We start from the raw sequence: 23,048 nt of genomic DNA on the forward strand, positions 1-23,048 counted from the left end.
CTAATGAAGTCAAGATTTGTGGTTGTTTTTGTATAATCATGTTAGACTTTGTTTGTTTGTTAAGTTTTAGATAAGATGTTTGTTAATACACTACTAGAAGTGATATGTATAGGTTATGTCCCTCAACATCACTCATATATTTATAAAAGTTTTAAATGAAGCGTATCATGTACATCTTCACGGCTCAATGGACTGTATATTTATTTTGTATATTTACTTCCGCAGCCCCTAACTTTATGTTAATCAGTCAAGAGGCCTTTGGTAATCCAAGGATTACTGGCCGGTTACGACGCTAAACTTGTAGGGGCGGGTTCAGGTCATGACATAGTGGTATCAGAGCATGTGTTCTATCACACACAAGTCCATATGAGCTTAGGATGTCCTACTAAGAAGTAGGGGGATTCCATCTGCATGTTTAAGTGTGTGTGTGTGTTTAAAAGTGAAAGCATAAATCCGATTATAATTATGTGTTATGGGAACAAATAATCTGAATAATGTAAAAAATGACTATTTGCCTATGTTCATAATGTCCTGTTTACCTATAGCAAATGGACAATGCAAGAAGTGATGGAATGACTGAATCATCTGAGGCTCGAATGAGCCGAATGGAACAAATGCTTGCAGCTTTGACTGAGGCAATGACTCAACAACAACAGGGGCAACAACACTTATCTCCCCCGCCGGTCCAGGTGGAGCCGGATAACAATGATCTCATAAATTTAACTCAGAAGTTCCTGAAGATGAAACCACCGACTTTCCTAGGAGGCATTGAACCGTTAAAAGCCGAAACCTGGTTACTTGAAGTAGAGAAGCTATTTGAAGTGTTCCCTTGTTCTGAGGTTCAAAAAGTTCTCCTAGCCACCTATACTCTAAAAGATGAAGCCCGAAGGTGGTGGTTGCTAATTCGAAGTAGTAATGGGAATATGACGTGGGCACAATTTAATGCAATCTTCTATGATAAATATTTTTCCCAATGTTTTCGAGATCAGAAAGTTTCTAAATTCCAAGAACTTAAACAGGGCAGGATGTCTGTGGCTGAGTATGAGGCCAAATTTACTGAGCTGGCCGATTTGCTCCTCATATGGTGGATACCGATTATAAAAAGGCACGAAAAATTGAGGGTGTACTGGATCTAGAAGTGTTTGACCGAGTAGGTGTTTTGAAATTACCTACCTATGTGGAAGTTTTGGACAGAGCAATAATGACAGAGGCCACAATAACAGCAATGAAGCAAGCTAAAGCACCAGTAACAGAATGGAAAAGCAAAAGGTCTAGATCTAACCTTCGCAAGGGTTGTTCCTTCTTCATGAAAAGCAAAATACGGGATCTTCAAGCAGCTCTAGCCAGAGTAGTGGATCTGTACCAACTTGCTTCGAGTGTGGAAGGAGGCATAAAGGCATATGTCAACGTGCATTGGGTGCGTGTTTCCGGTGTGGAAAAACCGGTCACATGATTAGAAATTATCCAATGAGGTTTGACAGTGTTAGCCAACCAGCGGCAAGTTCAGCGAGGTCTGTTCCTGTAACAAAGGCCAATACTAAAACAAATGCCAGAGGTAATGCTGGAAATGAGACACTGAGACAAGGAAGAGTGTTTGTACTCATCCCTGGAGATGTACAGAACGCCGAAACAGTGGTGTCAGGTATAATTCTTGTCTGTGCTCAGAACGCCTATGTACTGATTAATTCTGGTTCTATACATTCTTTTGTCTCGCATGCTTTTTCTCAGAAATTAACTAGACCAATTGAGCTTGTGAATTATTTTATATCTGTGTCTACACCATCTGGGGGTTGTATGATATGTACTTATATATACCCGGCATGTGATATTCTAATTGGTGATATGACATTGTATGTTGACTTGCTACCCTTGAACATTGATCATTTTGATTGTATCATGGGTATGGACTGGCTGACTAAATATTGTGCTACTATTGATTATGTGAACAAAACCGTCACATTTAAAGCACTTGGTATGCCTGAGTTCACCTTCACTGGGAACGGGGTAGTTTCTCCTCCATACTTAATTTCGTTTACGAAAGCCAAGAAATTGTTAAGGAAAGGGTGTCGGGGTTACTTGTGTTGTGCATTAACTGAATCTTTAGATAGCACCGGTGTAGAAACCATTCCTGTGGTTTGTGATTTTCCTGATGTATTTCCTAATGATCTACCTGGGGATCTAGTAGATAGGGAAATTGAATTTACCATCAATGTAATGCCTGGAACACAACCAATCTCCAAGACTCCATACAGGATATCGACTTTTGAATTGAAAGAGTTGAAGATCCAACTTCAAGAACTTATAGACAAGAAATTCATCCGCCTGAGTACCTCACCTTGGGGTGCCCCAGTTTTATTTGTTAAAAAGAAAGACGGATCTTTGAGACTATGTATTGATTATCGGGAATTGAACAAGATGACCATTAAGAACAAATATCCATTACCCTGAATAGATGATTTGTTTGATCAACTCCAAAGAGCCAAAGTGTTCTCTAAAATTGACCTTAGGTCCGGTTATCATCAGTTAAAGGTTAAAGCAGAAGACGTAGAGAAAACTGCATTCAGGACTAGATATGGACATTATGAATTCTTGGTAATGCCTTTTGGGGTAACAAATGCACCTATAGCTTTTATGGATCTAATGAATAGGGTTTTCAAACAATATCTCGATGAGTTCATTGTTGTGTTTATTGATGACATTTTGATTTACTTTAAAGACAGGGAAGAACATGGGAACCATCTGAGGACTCCTTGTAGATTTTGAGAGAAAAGAAATTGTATGCTAAATTGTCTAAATGTGAATTCTGACTTGACAGTGTAGCATTTTTGGGGCATGTAATCAATAAGGATGGTGTCTCTATTGACCCTTAGAAAATTGAAGCTATTGTGGATTGGCCTAGACCGGCATATGTAACAGAAGTTAGAAGTTTTCTGGGATTGGCTGGTTATTACAGAAGGTTCGTAAAAGACTTCTCAAAGCTTGCAATGCCATTAACCCAATTGACGCGGAAGAATGTACAGGTTGATTGGAATGACTAACGTGAATCAGCTTTTCAAGAATTGAAAACCAGACTGGTGACTGCACCAATCCTAACCTTACCTAATGGTACTGATGGGTTTCAAATTTACAGTGATGCTTAGTATAAAGGATTAGGCTGTGTGCAGATGCAAAATGGAAAGGTAATTGCTTATGCTTCTCGACAGCTTTGTCCTCATAAAAAGATTACCCAACCCATGATCTTGAACTGGCAGCTGTGGTGTTTGCCTTGAAAATCTGGCGCCACTACTTATATGGGGTAACTTATGAAATGTATACCGATCATAAAAGCTTGGAATATTTCTTCACCCAAAAGAAATTGAACATGAGACAGAGGCGATGGTTAGAGCTAATCAAAGATTATGATTTGCAGATTTTGTATCACCCAGGGAAAGCTAATACCGTAGCAGATGCTTTGAGCCGAAAATCAATGGGAAATTTGTCATGTTTGCTTACCAACCAAAAAGAACTGTTACATGACTTAGAAAAGAATGAGATTGAGATTGTGATGCGTGAACAGGACGGGACACTAGCCGCTATTTCCGCTCAACCTGCAATCATTGAAGAGATCAAAGAGAAGCAACTTGAAGATAAATACTTGAAAAAGGTTGTAGAAGAACTTGATTCAAAGCCGAGGGCAGGGTTTGTGTTTGAGAATAATGTGCTGAATTTCGAAATCATCTTTGTGTACCTGATTGCTGTGACTTGAGAAAGCGTGTTATGTCTGAAACTCACAATACTAAATTTGCTATGCATCCAGGGAATACAAAGATGTACCAAGACTTGAAACAAAATTTCTGGTGGCCCGGAATGAAAAAGTGTATTACAGATTTTGTGGCTAGATGTTTACATTGTCAACAAGTCAAAGCTGAACATCAACGACCCACTGGTTTGTTGCAGCCACTTCCAATACCGAAATAGAAATGGGAGCACATTACCATGGATTTCATTGTGGGATTGCCTTGCTTTTCTCGCGGTATGGATTCTATTTGGGTTATAGTTGATCGTTTGACTAAGTCTGCTCATTTTCTGTCTGTCAAAACTATTTACAGTGCGGATAAGTTGGCTAATATGTATGTGAATGAAATTATGAGATTGCATGGTGTACCAGTATCTATTGTATCCGACAGAGATTCAAAGTTTACATCGAGATTCTAGCAAAGTTACAACAGGCTTTAGGGACAGAATTGAGATTACGTAGCGGCTATCATCCACAGACAGATGGTCAAACTGAACGAACCAACCAAACCTTGGAAAATATGCTCAGAATGTGTATGTTAGATTTCCAAGGAAATTTGGAGACTTATTTGCCATTAGCTAAGTTTGTGTATAACAACAGCTGCTATTCAAGCATTGGGATGGCTCCTTATGAAGCTTATATGGAAGAAAATGCCGATCTCCGATATGTTGGGCTGAGGTAGGTAACAGACCATTGCTGGGGTCGGAACTTGTGCAAGAAACCACAGAAAATGTGAAATTGATTCAGCAAAGGTTGAAAACTGCTCAGAGCCGACAAAAGAGTTATGCTAACGTTCGAAGAAGGGACAGAGAATATGAAGTTTGGGACCATGTGTTCACAAAAGTGACCCCTATGAAGGGTCAAACTCAGTTTGGTATATAAGGAAAGTTGGCACTAAGGTATGTTGGGCCATATGAAATCCTTGAAAAGATCAATTCGGTAACTTATCGGGTGGCCTTGCCTCCAGTAATGGAGCATATGCACAATGTATTTCATGTCTCTATGCTTCGAGAGTATCTGAGAGATCCGTTACATGTGATTGAGCCAACTCACGTGCTTTTAAAAGAAGATTATACTTACGAAGAAAGACCTATTCAGATTATGATCCACCGGATCAAAAGATTGAGGAACAAGGAAATACCACTAGTAAAAGTTGATTGGCAGAACCATGGAGGAACTTATGCTACCTAGGAAACCGAAGAAGACATGATGAAGAGATACCCTGAGTTGTTCCCTCTGAATCTGGTATTCTTCCAAACCGAAGGTAACTCGAGTTTGGAGGACCAAACTTTTTTAAGGAGGGAAGACTGTAACAAACCCAATTCTTGATTAAAGTTAATCCATGGTTAATTATGCTTAATTGACAAGTAAGGTGAAATTCTAAATTAAAGTGCATGTGTGTGTTGCATAAAGTATGTCTATATCTGTTTAACGTAGGAAAATCTGTTTATGTTTTTCTTTCGGTTTGCAAATTGAAGGCTTTATCGGCATCCGAATCAGAAATTGGCTTAATTTATGTGCTAGTTAGGATTTATAGAATTTTATGGTAGGCTCAATTGAAATTCGATTTGGAACGATTAAATTAGATTCAACTAATGTCCACTAATTAACCTTTATTAAGCACACTTTTGTTTAATGGCCTAATTAAGGCCTTGGTGGCCTCATTGAACACAAAAACGCTTCCACTCACTCCTTTCTTCATCTACATACATCTTTGAGTCCTCTAAGACCCAAAATGTGAGAGAGAGTGAGAGGAGGGAGAATTCATCCAAGACTTGAGAATTTGAACTCAAACCAAAGAGGTGCTAGGAATTGTTATCCATTGAAGAAGATTTAAGGGCCTCAACCTCAACCCTTGTAGCTTCAAGCCTCTAGGTAAGGAATTGAACTCTTAATTAAGTAATTGATGTAGATTCTACAAGATTATTGGTGAATTAAGCGAATTCATGTAGGAATTGCACTAGAATTGGAAAGAATTGGGCCATACCATGCATGAATGTACATTTTCTCACAAATTGAGCATGATTTCAAAGATTTCTTTCATGCATGTGTTCATCTCACTTACATTGTGGGAGTTCATCATGTTTTCCATCAATTTGCCAAATTTGATCTTATTTTGAATTGTTTGAATTCAAGGGAGTTCATGCATGTTGTATTCATGAAATATTCATAAAGTTTATGTTAGAATTTTATGCAATTGACAAACTCTTGGGCCATAATTTTGTGAAATAATCCTCAATTCATCACGTTTTACAAGTTTACTGTTATCTCAAGTTTTGGGGCTCAAGAGATGTGTTTTGAAGAGTTGAATTCGTGTTTTGAAGCTTGGGAGCAAATCTGGAAAACCCAGAATTTTGCTTCCACGCTCGAGCGAGGGATCCTACGCTTGAGCGACCATCTTTGTTTTCATGCTTGCGCTCGAGCGATAAAAGGCTGGCTCAAGCATAAATTGCAAGCTCTCAGAATTTTTGCGTATGTAAAAGCACGCTTGAGTGAAGACCTGTGTCTCACGCTGGAGCGAGCATCGAGCGAGTGTCAAGCGGAGATTTCATGCAACCAGAACTTTTTCACATTTTGCAGACCGCTCGAGCGAAGGAGTCTACGCTCGAGGGACCACTCACATTTGGCATGTCCGCTCGAGCGAATAAAGCCACGCTCGAGCGAGACCCCTGTTTCAGTAAAATTTTGGCTAAGTGTTTCAAATACATTTTTGCATCCTTATTCCATCCTAAGCATTCCTAGGCCATGATTAAGACTCCATAATGAGATGAAAGACTAGTAACACACTAAGAACAAATAAAGTAAGTTATGCACAATCTGAACGTTTACGTTCAATGTATGAATCTACCATGTTATGTAGGTCACGCGCCTCGAAATAAGTGAATTGCTTACCTTGCTGTCAAGTTGGAGCTACCAATTATCCGTGAGTAATAACTTAGTAAAGTTATATTCAAGTAAATTATTTTATGCTCACGGATTAAGAACTGTTTTATGAAATGTTATGTTTTATGCTATGAATGATTGTCCAAGTCTAACAAGCAATTATGACATAATGCTATGATCCAAGTATATGCAAGTTCCCGGTCCAGAGGTCCCTTATGGAACTGACAAGCCATCTATGCCCGGCTGGAGGTTCCTTAGTGGAACTGACAAGTTTACAAGTTCCCAGTCCGGAGGTCCCTTCATAGGACTGACACGTTATTATTACCCGACCGGAGGTTCTTATATAGAACGAACAAGTATGATTTAAGATATTCTGTGTGTGATCTATCAGCGCTAATGGATGTATTATGTAAGACTAAGCATGAACTCTGAATTCTATATATGCTCAGAATAAGAATATGAATATGAATTTCAGTTTCAGCCATAATTATGGGACATCATTCATTAAAGTCTTTACTCTGTTATTATTCACTCACTATTTATATTATATATGTAGGTGAGCAGGCACACGACCAGGCCCAGAGTTGACGGCCTAAGTTCTGTTTTTGTCAGCCAACCCTTGCGCCTCCCGAGAAGGTTCTGGATGAAGTCAAGATTTGTGGTTGTTTTTGTATAATCATGTTAGACTTTGTTTGTTTGTTAAGTTTTAGATAAGATGTCTGTTAATACACTACTAGAAGTGATATGTATAGGTTATTTCTCTCAACATCACTTATATGTTTATAAAAGTTTTAAATGATGCGTATCATGTACGTCTTCACAGCTTAATGGGCTGTATATTTATTTCGTATATTTGCTTCCGCAGCCCCTAACTTTATGTTAATCAGTCAAGAGGTCTTTGGTAATCCAAGGATTATTGGCCGGTTACGACGCTAAACCTGTAGCGGCAGGTTCGGGTCGTGACATCTCTGCTACAACCCCTCCTTTTCGGAGGTTATCGACTGAATTTCGACTAGCTATATTACCTCCATTTCTCCTAATCAACTTTTTCCTCTGTTTTACCTCTCCTCTTTTCAAACCAGTGTTTCTTAGAATGAAAGTGGGTTGAATAGATGGTGAATCAACCCCGATGTCTTGGCCCAAAGACAATGAATTATCTAAGCCCACTGTAATGGACTTACTTCTACTTTCAATAGGCTTATTTGTTAACCCAACCAATTTAACTTCCAATTTTATTCCATCTTTATCAGGCCCATCTCCACTAAGGCTTCTCATGTACCCATTAACAGCTTCCTCCTCTTCCTCACTGGCTTCATTAATTAGTTGTTCAGCATTAAAAATCTGTTGGTTGATTCCTTCACATGCATTAACCACCATACGACTTCCCAAGCCCACGCCCGCCATTTCTTCCACTACCGATGTACAACAATCAACAGGTAGTACTTGTACCACCTCTGCTACTTTGTGAGCCATCTCAGCCCTAGCAGATTTTAACCCTTCAACACACATGTTCATCACGATTTGGACAGAATTTTCCACCACAGCAGCATCCATTTCTGGATGCATACCATGACCATCAACCTGACATTCCGACCCTACTACACTGCAAAGATCCTCCCTCCTCTGGACTGATAAACACTTACATGATTCACCAAGTGGTTTGGCCACCATGACGTGCTCTTCGCAAACTCTAATTGGGTAAACCATATCATTACACCTAATCTGAATAACAGTATTAATGGAATACATTGCTCTTGTTTCAATCAGGATCCTCCCACAACTAAAATCCAACTGATTTGATGTAGCCTCATCCACTCGTAATATTTCTCCCCATAATCGACCTACCTTCAGAAATGTATCATTGCTCCAGAGATTTAAAGGCACTCTAAAGCAGCTTTGCCACACTGCTCCGTTCTGGACTAAGCGCAGTCCCTTTCTCCACTCCGTGACTGATTCGCAGCACTCTTTGATACATTCATCCAAGATTATCATCTGTGCCTTCATGTCTTCCGCAGACATAAACGGCACCACGGCAGTCTTGCCCCCTCCTTTTCTAACAACAATATCCTTAGAGCCAATCTGTAATACAACATTCCGAAATTCAGAGAACGCGTCATAGCTTTTCAATGTGACAATGACACTATCATTTAGCCAGCCATTACCAGCTTCTACCCCCACTATAACATGCCCTTCATTTCCTTTCCCGTTCCCTTGTCGTACTACCTCTGCGTATGACTGCTGAGCCGCCATCTTCATACCTCCCCCAACATCATTTCTGACCATATAGTCTTTCGGTTTACCTCTTGGATCAACTACATTAATATTCAACCCTCCTCATTTCTCAAAGCCTCTTGCCTTCTCAAACTCTACCCTCTTCACATAGAGTTCCTTGTCTTCGCACCATAACCGGTTAGTTTTCTGAATGGCTACCGCAACTGCCACTGGACAATCAAATCGGACAAACCCGAACCTCGTTTTTGTAGATTTCCTAGTCTTACTTGGGATGAAAACATCCTTAACAATTCCAAACTTTGAAAATAAGGAGAATAACCCTTTAGGATTCATTGACCATGGAATGTTGTCTACGAAAATAGTGAAGATCCCCTTACCACTTTTACGACTACCCTCCCTCCAATCAAGTCTTCGTTTCCCATACAGAACTGGTTGCCATCCTCCTGATCTTCCTGCTCCTGCTATTGCGGCACTCATCTTCCTCATAAGGGGATGTTTACTTATATATACTACAGCACAGATGTACCTAGAGGGGGGCAAGAGGGGCGATCGCCTCCCTACGATTTCAAAAACACTATTTATTTAAACATGTCATTATTTGGGAAACCATGATTGATTGCCTTTAATTTCTCATGGTAATTTACATGATAAATTTTCAATATCATTAACCTCTGTTTTTACATAAATGTTTTTCCCAAACTAGTTTACATTGCAATATTTGTTAGTAGTTATTATTATGACACTTCAGACAATAAAGTGCACAGAACAAGAAAAGAGAGACTCGCTCACCCAATAAATAATTATTAGGTATCTTGTAGGGTATTGTTATGTGTTACATTATTCGAATGTGATTAATTTCCATCGTGGGGCTAGCCATAACATTTATGTTAATATTTTGGCTAACATAAGAGTGGCAATTAGTGATTGATGTTTGATCTCACATGGCAATGTCATATGGCACTATCTAATAAGTTTTCTTAATCGAGGTCTAGAACCAACCCTCTTTTTTTTTAGTTTTTTAATTAATTTATCTTCTTTTTAGCAAGTCATATTTTTAAGGGTAAATTATCAATAGGTCGTAATAGTTGGACTTCATTTCCATCAAGTCCTACTGAAAATAAGTCATAGTAAAATTGTCGTTAAAAATAATTTTTTTGTGACAATTTTTTATATATGTTGCTAAAAATTGATAATTAGTGACTTTTTTTCGTCATGATTTTTATAAATTATGGGTAAAACTTACAATTAGTGACTTTTTTTATGACAAATTTTTTTCATAGGATCTATTAAATAGTAAGTCCACTTATTAAGACCTATACATAAGTACCCTCTTTTTTAATTGGGGAAATTACCCACATGTCCTATTTCAAATATGTGGACACCATTTAATCCAACAACTTTTTGAGTAGACCCAAAAGTCTTACTTTCCCCTCTCTCTCTCTCTCTCTCTCTCTCTCTGCTTTTTGCCTTACTCTTTACGTTTTCCTCTCTTTTTTTTCCTGCATTCTTCTCTCATCTTCTTTATCATGGACGACGACCAGTGATCACGTCTTTCTCCATTGATTGGGGTTCATCGGTAACCACCAACCATCAAAATCAACTCGTGACTTCACCCTCACCGACAGCGAAGAAGATATATTTCCGACGAAGAAGATGAGTAGATCTACTTAGATCTAATGTAGATCTACATTAGATTTGAGTAGATCTACATTAGATTTGGCTAGATCTAAACAAAAAATAGTTGCCGGAGTACAATCCTCCCTCTATATCCACCTCTCTCCTTCGATCTCTTATTTTTTTCTACATTTTCTTTGTTATACGCTTCTCTTTTTCTGTTCTAATAGAGAAAATTTTCAAGTTCTGAACAAGTAGTTTTCGAGTTTTAGTTACAGGCAGTGAAAACTATAAAATTTTGCAGTTTCAAATTTTTTTGGTGCTAGAATGAATCATGGTATAAAACTGTAAAATTTTACAGTTTCATAACATGTTTTTCAGTTTGATTAATAAGAATAAATGCTTAACAGATTTTTGCTTTGAAACTGTAACATTTTACAATTTCAAAACTTACTTTTCAGTTTGATCAATATTGGAGATTATTTGCTTAAACGTTACAAAAATTGAAAAATAGCATATGTTTTTCCCATTGTTGCTGTTTTTTATCGTTTCATTTTTTTTCTTTTAGTTTATCAATATTTAACACATTTTGCTATGTTTTTTTTGCTCTAATCTCTTCATTTATTCTTTTTTTTTTTTCCGGCAATATTCTAAACATTCTGGTGAGTCTCCAGTGATATTCTTAACGTCTAGTGAACATTCTGAACATTCCGGTGACTTCCATTAAAGTTCTTAACACTTTGGTGAACTTCCGGCGATACTCCGACAATTTTTCGGCAATACTCCGGCGACTTTCCGATGATGTTGAACATTCCGACGAGTCTCCGGTGACCGTTTGACAGAAGTCTGACTGTAATAAGATATAACAGTATCTGTAAATTTAAAAAAAAAAATAAGATTTTTTTGTAACAATTAAAAATGTGTAGGACTAATTGGTGCAAGTGTTTTGTTTGAGAATTAAATGCGCCCTAAACTTTGTATATGAGACTTATTAGTAAGTTTTCCTTTTTAATTTGGGGTCTCATTACCTACCCAAAAAAAAAAAAAAAATTGGGCTCTCAATCTATAAACAAAAATGCTTCCGACCACTAAAACTTGATCACTAAATCACCACTAATGACGTGGCCGCCAACGTCAAAAGCTGAGGCAAACTCGCCCGTTTCTCCCTCTTTTCATTTCAAATTTCAAATTCATTTTCACAAAACATTTGAAGACTCTCTCTCTATTCTTCCTTCTCTTCTCTTCTCTGCTGTGCCTCTTTGTCGAGGAGCTCCCAACGAGGGTAGCTCTCCAACAGCGGTGAGACGACGAGCATAGCTCTCCAACCCCGGCGAGGATTGAGGTTGAACGCAGCTTTTACAACCCCGACGAGCGCAGCTTCTCACGAGAACGACGAGCGAGTCACGCACGACGACCGACGACGACCGAGTCACTCTCCGTCTTCACAGATTTTCTGCGCAGGTCAGTTCTCTCTCTCTCACTCTCTATATATATATATGTATGTATCTATATCTATACGCCCTGATTTGTTGAGATTTTTTACTTTGATTTCATGCCCTGATTTATATCTATGTATATATCTATATCTATATGCCCTGATTTGTGTGTTTCACTTTGATTTCATCTGTTTAGGACGATTTTGATTTTGATTTTGGTTTGCCCCAATTGATTTTGATTTTGGTTTGCCCCAATTTTACATTACATTGGATTTGCCTAAAAAATCTAAAATATATATTTGGTGGAGAATATATAAAATTGTTTAATCATCCTTGAAGCCACTGCCAAATCTTTCTTGGATTTGCATTATTGATTTTCCTTATGTAAAAATAGCAGATTAGCTTCATTCTTGATTTTCCTTATGTAAAAATAAGAGAACCCTTTTCTACTTACTTATTTTTGTTGGTAATTATTTTCTAGTTTCTGGTGCATACCCAGTTGGTTTACTGTGTTCTATTTATGTTTTTCAAATTTTCTTTGTTTTTATGTCTATTCAATGCCTACTTTTTTTAAAATTTTATATTTAGTAATCTGCTTGAACTTTGTGTTATGTGGTTTTGTCAAAATGCAAGGAACCCAATGCTCTATGTAGTAGCATGCATTGCTGACTGTACCCAGAAATTCCAAAAATTCTTATGCTAAATGCAATTGCCTTGCTGCTTGTTTGACATTTCTTCAAAGGTTTCTTAAGAGTTAATCGCACATTCTTAGTAGTTGGAGAATGATGTGAGGTGTGATGTTGATCTGATATTGGTTTGGTAATAGTGATGATGGCAAATTTGTATGTATTAGTGTTATTTGATTATTCTTTTCATGCTTTTGTTAGCTGTATTAGCATTATTTTTTAGTTTCTTCAATTGGGAGTTAGCAAGTGTCCACTCTCAACCTTGCTTAGCTTCTGACATTAGAAAAAAGGGGGGAAAAGAAGGAAAGCCATCCTTTCTTGATTTTCATTTATGTTTAACTTTTAACATCCAAATGCATATTAATAGTTCTTTTTTATTAGGGACCTTTTGCTGTTATTAGTTTCTATGACCAATCAGTATAAAATTGGAGGCTTTGGCACCATCTCTATTTCATTATCAACTGATAAACTGTTAGCTCGAGTGGTGTCTCCAGGCACCCTCCTCAAGTGTAACTTATGAGCAAATGAAATTTCTTATCTAATTTTTGATTTGGCCAAAGATGCTATCCTTGTACATGGATGTTATTAGCAGTGGTTTCTTATCCTGTATATTTTATTTTTTCTATCATAACTTAATAGTGCCTATAGAGCAGCAGCTGGCTGTTTCGAATCGAAAACTATATGACTTCTCCTCCCCCACTTGCGTCGCAGTTTTGTAAACAATAAATTTAATTAAAAAATTCAGATCAATGATAAAGTTTACAAACTTCAATAATTAAAATTAAGAGACCTGCAGAAACTGTTAGAATTAAGAGACTTGCAGAAAAAGGAATTGGAAGCATTGAAAAGGGCACCCAAGACATGGAACTAACAACTGCATAATACATAGTAAGTAAAGCATATGTGCAATTTAGCTGAAATTTTCTGTAATGGAAATGTGTAAAAGCTTAGATGATTCAAAGAATGAAGCATCTGGTTGAAATATAAGGGTCAAACAGGATCTCGAAATCAAATTTTATCTTTTTAGAAGCATGAAGCAGACATGTTTCTGGAAATAGGTTCAGGTTGAACTATTTAGAAGGATAAGGCAATTTTGATAACTTGAACTTGTAAAGAGTTAGTTTAAGGTTGTGTCATTCCATCATTCCTTCACATAAGAGTCATGTCACAAGGGAATATGAGGAGCACACAGCAATGAGGGAATATGACTCAAATATGAAAGCCACTAATACATTGAAACCATGCTGTCACAGTGCTTACTTACACTTTCATAGAAGTCTTTCACGTTCTAATCAGAACAAAAATAAAAATAAAAAATACAAAGCCTTACAAATGCCTATGTTACTTATAAGCCAATACCCTACAACAACAATTTCTCCAAATTTTCTTACAGGTTTGTCAACTTATTCAAATTTCCAATTGCTGTAGGAAGAGGTCCTAAGAGTAATACACTAACTGATTAAGATTTCGCTTCATATTTTTGCAGATGTCAACTTCAAGTGTTAACGGCAGTACCTCAGATCAATTGACGTATTGCAACAGAAATTGTCCTCAATGTCGGAAAAAAGCAATCATTCGAATTTCGGAGACGGAACGAAACAAGAATAAGCTATTTTATTGTTGTCCTGATTGCAGTGGGTTTATTGCATGGTGCTTGCCTACAAATTCACAACGTACGGAGGAAGGGCAAGTGCGAATGGAGAATACACCGACTGTCACCGAACAACTTCAAAGTATGGGCGAACATCTTCGATTTCAAAGCGAACAACATCAATTTCAGAATGCGCAGATGCAAAAATTGCAAAGAGACATAAATAGAAATTCGTGTTGTATTAATGGGATCTTCATCTTGCTTGTAATTGGTGTGATATTAATTATGAAGATGTAATAATTTTTATACAAGTTAAAACATGTAATTGGTGTTGTATTAATTATGAAGATGATATGTATGAAGATTTATTATATATTACAATTATGGATTGACAAGTATGAATATGTAATCATGTGGATTGTTTGTTATCTGATTGGAAGCTTGAAAGTTATTTGTTTGTCTGTTTGAACACATATTATGAACAGATTTGGACAGGAACCCATATTATGAACAGGTGCTTCATAGCTTATGTTTGTGTGCTTGAACATAGATTATTGACAGGTGCTTGTTAACACATATTATGAACAGGTGCTTCATAGCTTATGTTTGTGTGCTTGAACATAGATTACTGACAGATTTTGGGCTGATTTTCGACTGATTTTGGGCTGATTTCCGACAGATTTTGGACTGATTTTGGGCTGATTGTAGGCTGATTTTGGACAGATTTTGGGATGATTTTGGACTGATTTTAGGCTGATTGTAGGCTGATTTTGGACAGATTTTAGGCAGATTTTGGACAGATTTTGGGATGATTTTGGACTGATTGTAGGCTGATTTTTGATTGATTTTAGGCTGATTTTTGACTGATTTTGGACACATTTTGGACTGATTTCGAACATAGATTCTGTTTGTCTGGTGCTTCACAAATTTTTGCATACATTGTTCTGTATTTGAACATACATTATTGTGTATTTTAACACAGGTGCTTCACAACTTTGTCTTCATTATTAACATAGAAAATTGACAGATTGTGAACACAATTGAATCACATTGTTGTCAGATTTGGACACATATGGACACAGGTTCAACGCATTTTGAACACAGATTTGGACACATTGACAGATTGACAGGTTGTTGAAGACAGATTTTTGCACACAGGTTTTTTAACACAGTTTTGAAGACAGATTGTTTGAACACTGGTTTTTCAAACACTGGTTTTTCAAACAGTTTTGAAGACATTTCTGCACACAGGTTTTGCAAGACAGATTCAAATACAGGTTTTGTTTCACATTGTTTCACAGAGATTTTTTCAACACTGGTTTTTCAGTGTTGAAGACTTTTGTTTTCACACAGGTTTTCCAAGGCAGATTCGAAGATAGGTTTTTTTCACATAGTTTTGAACACAGATTTTTGTACATAGGTTTTTGAAGAAAGATTTTTTGAACACTGGTTTTTCACACAGTTTTGAGAACATATTTTTTCCACACTGGTTTTTCAAGATAGATTTGAAGACAGGTTTTTAACAGATTTGTAACAGCTTTTTTCACACAGATTTGGAACACATGTAGTAAATAGAGCACAAATATAACAACATCAATTGGGAACATTAACTATAACAACAAAGTAGGGAACAACATCAATTTGTTCTCAACCAAAAAATAAAGAAACTGAACAATCCAAAAATATATTAAATAAATTATCCAAAACAAAATAAAATCCAAGTTTAGTCACATAAAAGGCATTACAATTGCAAGTTTCCAACTAACGAAAACTACCGCCACGGTCATTGTGGTTCATTTGTACATTGAAGTCAACAAATGAAGATGGTACAGCTCCATAAATTTGATGCGTAGCAGTCATGGATTGTTGAGTTCTCGTAAATCCCGGTGTGCCTCCAATACAGTCCGACGGGGTAAGCGATGTGCCAACTCCATAAATCTGAGTTGGGGGATTTATGAAACTTTGTCTTCTCATAATGTCCACACTTGTCGGGGTGAGAGATGTGCCTCCAATAGCATTGACCATGTGTCCCTATTCAATTAAAATGAAATGTTAAAATAAATTGGAGAATAACATAAATTGCTCAATGTAAAATCCTATGATGTATACGTACCGGCACACACATATTATTTTCCATGCCAACCACATAAGGATAAAGCTCTCTACGTACACTACATTCAGGTTGAGATTGACATTGACCTTCACCTTCACCTCCAAGCACCTTAGTACCCTATATTCATAAAAGTTAATGAATGCCTCAAATGTATGACATGATTACAATAAAATATGAGTTGAATAGAGAGTAATGAATACAAATTTACCTTTGATTTGTTGTGTTTTCTTTTGCTTGCCTTCAACCGATTCACTATTTGATCTACTTTGGCAACCTTTCTTTTAGTAACTGGACGACCTTTTCGCCGAGCAACCAAAGGACTAAGCAACTTGGTATGACTGATTGTGTGTCTATTAATGCTGCCAATTGGGGAAGATGGTACATTACTAGTAATAGGTGGTACATTACTAGTCGAAGGTGCTACATTACTCCCACCACCTTCATCATCTTTCATCACTTTTGCCTTGATTTCATCCAACCCACGGTCGATAAGTTTTATTTTCCCTTCACAGTTCCCAGCAAATTGTACAATGCCAACCAATTTTGTATTCATCTTCTCATACACCTTTGCATTGAAATCATCCCCAAAGCCAGCGTATGTGGTTTTTATGCATGTGTACCCTCTATCCAAATCTTTTCGCCATCGTGGTAGAATGTATTTATGTGGAACCTCATTTATGCATCTTGCAATGAGCACAACGAGTGAGTGAGCACACATGATGCCCCTAAATTCAAACAACCGGCACATACATTGCACATCAAATTCGGTCGAATTATAATAGACAACAAAGTCCACATGCTTCATCTTCCCAAAAAGTACCATAGCTTCCTTTACAAAATATGTACAAATTGAACCCTCTTCTTTGACCATAAACGGCTGACAATAAACTAGTCTCTTCATCTCTGCTTGAACTTCTTTGAATTTTGCATTGGTGTAGCCATCCTGAAATTGCTTCTCAAAGCCATATACAGTTAGGCAATCAAAGACTTTGTGCCGAGACTTGAAGTCAGCTTTCTTCTCTTTCTCTACCTTACTTCTCAAGGCATTGTCATATTGTTCAACAAATTGTTTTAATGTAGTCTTTGGGTTGACATATCCATCAAAAAATGCATTCATACTCTCACTTCGTTGTGTCGTTGACATGCCAGCCCAAAAAATATCTTTGACATAAACAGGAACCCATCGCTGTCGCTCATCATATAACACCCCCAACCATCGATTCTCATAAAGATTGAATTTTGCAATCATCTCTTTCCATTTCATCTCGAATTCATCTTTTGTGAATGTGTCATACACTGCATTTTGCAAATCCATCTTCATGGATTCATATTGGGAATACCCTTTCAATTTCTCCGGAATTTTCTTCATGATATGCCATAAACACCATCGATGTCGAGTATTGGGGAAGACAATTTCTATCGCATTTTGCATAGCTTTGCACTGATCAGTTATTATAGCTTTTGGGGGATGATCTGACATGCAATTTAACCATGATTTGAACAGCCAAACAAATGTATCAGTGTCTTCACTAGATAACAGCCCACAACCAAGCAAAATCGACTGTCCATGGTGGTTAACTCCTACAAACGGAGCAAATGGCATATCATATTTATTAGTGAGGTAAGTTGTGTCAAATGAAACAACATCTCCAAATTCTTTGTAAGTCGCCCGACTCATTGCGTCCGCCCAAAACAAGTTTCTTATGCGAAAGTCAGTATCAACATCAATCATATAATAGAAACTCGAATTTTGTGCATGCATCCTCAAAAAATATTTTTGAAGTGCATCGGAATCTCCTTCTCCAAGCCTTAATTTTCTAGCTCTGTCAATGTAATTTCGTGCATCTCGCTCATCAAATGTTAATGACTCATAACCCCCAGCTTCAACAACCATTGAGTGATAATTTCTAGATACCCCAATCCCTGCTTGATCATTAATTTCTAATCTTCTCTTCACAGGAGTAACAATCTTTTTATTCATTGCAAAATGACGTGAGTCGGTGGGAATCAAGTCATGGTTATGGTCAAGGTTAACTGTGGTTAACATAAATCTCCCATCCTTTTGTAAGGTTGCCCGTACCCTTGCTTTGCAATCAATTTTTGTAGACAAAGATGGCTTTAGAGGGTTTACTTCTGATTTTTTGATTCTCTTTCCCGATCGAGAACATTCAATCCCAAAATATCTTAATTCCCCATCATCGCCACAAACTTGAGTTTTATAAGCTATGGAAAATCCAACATGTTTCGCATATTTCGCATAAAATGAATGCACTTCTTGCTTTGAGCTAAAACACATACCCCTCTTCGGTTCCTCAACTTCTTCACTCTCATTTAATAAAGGATTCTCAGCACTGTTCGAACCATTCTCCATTCCTGCTCATTCAAAAATACCATATGAAATCAAATGATTTAATAGATTAATAGAGTAATAGAACCAAGCTATTATGTTATTACTCTGTTATACTTACACATATACACACAGATTAACAATGCAAGCTCTTGAACAAATTATAACATATTACCCCTTTCAAGAGACTATAACATATTACTCTTTCAAAAATTAATAGAGCTTCAAATTGTAGCAATTTCTAATTTGTAAGAGCTTCAAATTCTAACAATTCCCAGATTAACAGATTATAACAATTTCTAACAATTTAACAAATTAACCCAAAATCTAACAATTTCTAACAATGCAAGTTACCAGATTAACCCAAAATCTGTCCAAAATTAGATTAACAATTTATAACAATTTAACAGATTTGGACTGTCATATTAACAGAAATGGAGGAGAGGGAGAGATCTGCATTTCTGTTCATTCAATGTATGTTATATTAACAATGATCATTGTTAATATTAACAATGATCTGTCATATTATAATCTGCATTTCTTCTCCTCTGTTATATTAACAATGATCTGTCATATTATAATCTGTATGTTCTAATCTGTTTTATATATATATATATATATATGTATGTTATAACAGATTATATATGTATGTTTACCAGTTACCAATTATCTTTTCAATAACAAATTATATGTATGCTATAATCTGTTATATATATGTTTGGTATAATCATATATATATATATATATATATGTATGTTATAATCTGATATATATATATATATGTATGTTTAACAGATTATAAAAATTTCTTCAATGTATGTTTATATATATATATATTTCATTACAGAATACAACTACAATTTAAATGGTGGAGGAGAGGGACGACAACTGGACAGAAATTGACCTGAACGAAGGAGAGGGAGAGATCTGCAAATGCTTGACCAAGAGAGGGAAGACAGAGAGGGACACGAAATCTGCAAACGGAGATAGCAAATGAACGCTTGATGGTGGAGGAGAGGGACGGCGGTGGAAATCCCGTTACAATTTACACGGTGGAGGAGAGGGACGCCGATCACAGCTTCAACGGGAATAGAGTTGAAACACGATTTCTTCTCCTCTGTTATCAGATTTTTGAGCGGGAAATTTTTTTTTTTTTCCTAATCACAGTGCGTGAAACACACGCACTGTAATATGAAAGTGTCATTTTTCCTCCCTTCTTAGATGCCACGTAATTAGAGCTGCTCCTAGTGCTCAAGTTTTAGTGGTATGAATCGGAGCTGATCTATAAATCCATTTTATGAACTTTAACGCCATAAATCTAGGCGACTTTTATTTAGGTCCATACAGACAATCCCATATAAAAAGGAAACTTTATTAATTACCCTTCTCATTCAAAATTAATATTATGTAGCTATTTCATATAAAAAAAAAAAAGGCTCCTACTGCAGTAAAAGAGGAAGACAAGCATGATCTTATTGTATGTTCAAAAAAAAAAAAAAAAAAAAAAAAAAAGCATGATCGTATTGTAGTCGTCTCCTTCCAAGTGATTATGTCAACATCATCATCAACAACGACGACGACCAAAAAAAAAAAAAAAAAAAAAAGTTCATTATGTGAAACGTTGAAATAAAAAATATCGGTTTGTTTTTCATAAAAAATAATAATTATTTAGAAAAATAAAAATTAATTTTATAAAAATAAATATTAAAAATATATTTTTAAAATTATTTTTGGCCTTCCAAAAATAATATAAAAATTATAAGTGTTTAAAATTTTTTAATTTTTTTCACCAAATTAATTTTTAATTTTTTAAAAAAATTTCTGAAACAAGTTTATGAAAATCAAATCAAGCATGGCCATTGTGTGCACATGTATCACTATCCAATAAAAAATTGTAAATGGATTAGATAGACAAACTGTCTCTCTTAGTAACTCAATAGTGTGGTGGTCTCTATCACAAATGAAGATTGTTCATTCAATGATAATACTACCACGTGGTATCACAAGTGCATTCAATATTGAGTAATGCTAGAGACCTCAAATATTCTACCAAAAGTTTTTCCAAATGTCTCACATAGGTATGGGACCCACACAATGTGGGTCCCATGTGGGTCCCACACCCATGTGAGACATTTGGTAAAACTTTTGGTAGAATTTTTGGGACCTCTAGCATTTTTGTTCAATATTTACTCAGTTGGCATGTTAAATATTTTTAATACCATCGGTTCAAATTGAAGTGTCTATCTATCTAAATTATATAACAAATAAGTTAAAATAATTTGGACAGATAAGTAAAAATATTAGGACAAATAAATTTGAATAAATAAGAAGAACTACTAAGATAGATAGATTCAATTTGGAAAGACAAGCAAAAATATATACAGTGTATATAATATACACTGTACATACACTGTATATATTAAATTTGGCAAAGATATACAGTGTATGTATATAATTGTAGTATAAAGATGACAAATAATTAAAGTCTCTCATTTATGACTTTTTGTCTTTGTATTTAATTTTGTGGAAATGTTGTATAAGCCTACGCCTAGGCTTGTAGACTTTGTCAAAAAGTTGTAAAGTTTTGTCAAAAGTTGTAGAAATTGGATGTAAGGTAGATATGTCATAACTTTTGGTTTTTGTCTGTATATAAATTGGCATTCAAGCGAATAAAGAAGGCAATGTAAATTCTTTCCATATTCTCTCCATCTTTTTGCTATCATAATTCCTTATTCCAGAATTCCACCATAATTCCATAAGAAAAATAGTAAAAAGCACATTTCCTTTTTTGTTTAGTAATTGGTATCAGAGTTTGGTGAAAAGCTTTTGAAAGTAAGATCAAACTATGTAAGTATTTCTATCTATGTATAAATTTTTAATATATATATATATAAGTGTGTGTGGAGTGTTTTATGTTATTAAAAAAAATTTATTAAATATTTCGTCTAAGTTTTTTGTGGATCCTCTGTATTTTGTATCTTTATAATTATTTGTTTCATTTATAGTTGTTGTAAAACCTATATGCTTAGTGTATGTCAAAGCCCATATACTCATTAAGATCTTTTGACTATTGGCCATAATTAAGTCTTTAAGATCATAAAGGGAGGTTTTATGCACCAAATAATACACTAAGAGAGTCTTAAGTACCAACAACAATCTAAAATGGCAATCAATTCTGACGATATAATATGCTTTGGAAATACAAAAAATAATGTTAATAATAAATATGATCATAGTTTGCATATTACTAAAGAGTCTGCAAATATAAATAGTGTGTTTTCTAGTTTAAATAATAATACTGATATTATGTGTTCTTAGTTTTTCAAATTATATAAAAATCAAAAAATAAATCAAAATTATCTAGAGACTAAAGTTGAGTCTATAGAATCTAAAATAGACAATTTGGGTTCTATAATAAATATTGACTTAAATAAAGAAGAAAAAATCAAATAAACAATTTGGTGACAAAATTAGAAACTATATCCTTCATAAACAATGATGAAATGAATAGTCCAGGAGATAGTTACATCCCTAGGCTGTTTTATGGTACAGAAGATATTATGGTATTTCAAACCAATACCTATAATAGAACTGAATATGAAAATGTTGTTGAAATATTGGATTATTGGAGAAAATTATATAAAAACCCAGATTTAAGTACTGATGAAGGAAATAGGCTACTAGATCAGATAACAGAAACTTATCTAGAAAATGAAGCCCTTTTACAACACTTTAATTATGATATTAATATATGTCAACTAATGATGATGACAGTCAATCATCCTCATCTGAAGAAACAATAGATCAAGATATTTCATCAGAAATAAATAAAGGAAAAAGAAAGGCAGAAGAGTCAATTGATCCCGAATTATTTGGCACATGGAGAGATGGAGAAAATTTTGAATTTATTCAAACAAATGAAGTTAAAAATGATACTAACATTGGAAGTATCTCCAATCCTACACCTGAGCCAGTAATATCTAGAAAAGATAATAATCATAAGTATCCAATAGCTCAAAATGGTACTTATTTAGACTTGTCTCATGTTCCATTTAAGGATAAGCCACAAGCAATAGATGATTGGGCACAATCCTTGTCCATCATTATTACCAATTATAAAAATAGTTGGTCAAAGGAAAAATTCCTTGATTATATTGCAGCAACTCTCCAGGGAGATGTGTTGCAATGGTTAAGACAGTGGGAAAAATCTGAAATTGAAAAAAGTCAAAAAACGGCTTTGTTAACAAATTTTCTCACACTTGACACAATCTTAGCTGAATTTGCAAAAATCATAAAAGAAAATTTATGTGGTTTTGCAGGAGATACTAATTTGCAAGCAGATGTAAATTATATTTTGACTAAACTAGAATT

The 23,048-nt window shown here is 35.6% G+C and overlaps 2 protein-coding genes and 1 long non-coding RNA gene across 4 annotated transcripts; 1 reads left to right on the plus strand and 2 right to left on the minus strand.

Moving 5' to 3' along the window:
* Window positions 1-8,992: 8,992 nt before the first annotated feature.
* On the minus strand, window positions 8,993-9,367 carry LOC114270435 (uncharacterized). Its single transcript, XM_028211931.2, has one exon. It carries the CDS (start codon window positions 9,365-9,367, stop codon window positions 8,993-8,995), a length of 375 nt encoding a protein of 124 aa, XP_028067732.2.
* Window positions 9,368-11,552: 2,185 nt separating this feature from the next.
* Window positions 11,553-14,615, plus strand: LOC114263753 (uncharacterized). Its single transcript, XR_014348803.1, has 2 exons — window positions 11,553-11,965; window positions 14,113-14,615. It is a non-coding gene; the product is annotated as an uncharacterized LOC114263753 (long non-coding RNA).
* A 1,216-nt stretch (window positions 14,616-15,831) lies between these two features.
* Window positions 15,832-18,754, minus strand: LOC145805801 (protein FAR1-RELATED SEQUENCE 6-like). 2 transcript variants are annotated; one of them, XM_082901015.1, is made up of 3 exons: window positions 16,539-18,754; window positions 16,331-16,447; window positions 15,832-16,248 (listed from the first exon to the last, which is right to left on the minus strand). In XM_082901015.1, the coding sequence occupies exons 1-3, from the start codon at window positions 18,699-18,701 to the stop codon at window positions 15,979-15,981; spliced, it is 2,550 nt and encodes an 849-aa protein (XP_082757141.1). In that variant the 5' UTR covers window positions 18,702-18,754; the 3' UTR covers window positions 15,832-15,978. The 2 variants fall into 2 exon arrangements, with proteins under 2 accessions (XP_082757141.1, XP_082757142.1); XM_082901016.1 differs by having other exon boundaries at window positions 15,833-16,248; window positions 16,331-16,438; window positions 16,539-18,753.
* Window positions 18,755-23,048: the final 4,294 nt, after the last annotated feature.

This window comes from Camellia sinensis, chromosome 13 (genome assembly GCF_055761805.1).
Source record: "Camellia sinensis isolate YWXY chromosome 13, ASM5576180v1, whole genome shotgun sequence".
Classification (NCBI taxonomy): Eukaryota; Viridiplantae; Streptophyta; class Magnoliopsida; order Ericales; family Theaceae; genus Camellia; species Camellia sinensis.

Excerpts from the sequence above, each read along its gene's own strand:
- LOC145805801 (XM_082901015.1), bottom strand. The coding sequence starts at position 18,701 with ATGGAGAATGGTTCGAACAGTGCTGAGAATCCTTTATTAAATGAGAGT. Across the intron at positions 16,448-16,538 it reads GAAAACACAACAAATCAAAG|GGTACTAAGGTGCTTGGAGG; the intron begins GTAAATTTGTAT and ends TTATGAATATAG. Across the intron at positions 16,249-16,330 it reads AAAATAATATGTGTGTGCCG|GGACACATGGTCAATGCTAT; the intron begins GTACGTATACAT and ends TTAATTGAATAG.
- LOC114270435 (XM_028211931.2), bottom strand. The coding sequence starts at position 9,367 with ATGAGTGCCGCAATAGCAGGAGCAGGAAGATCAGGAGGATGGCAACCA.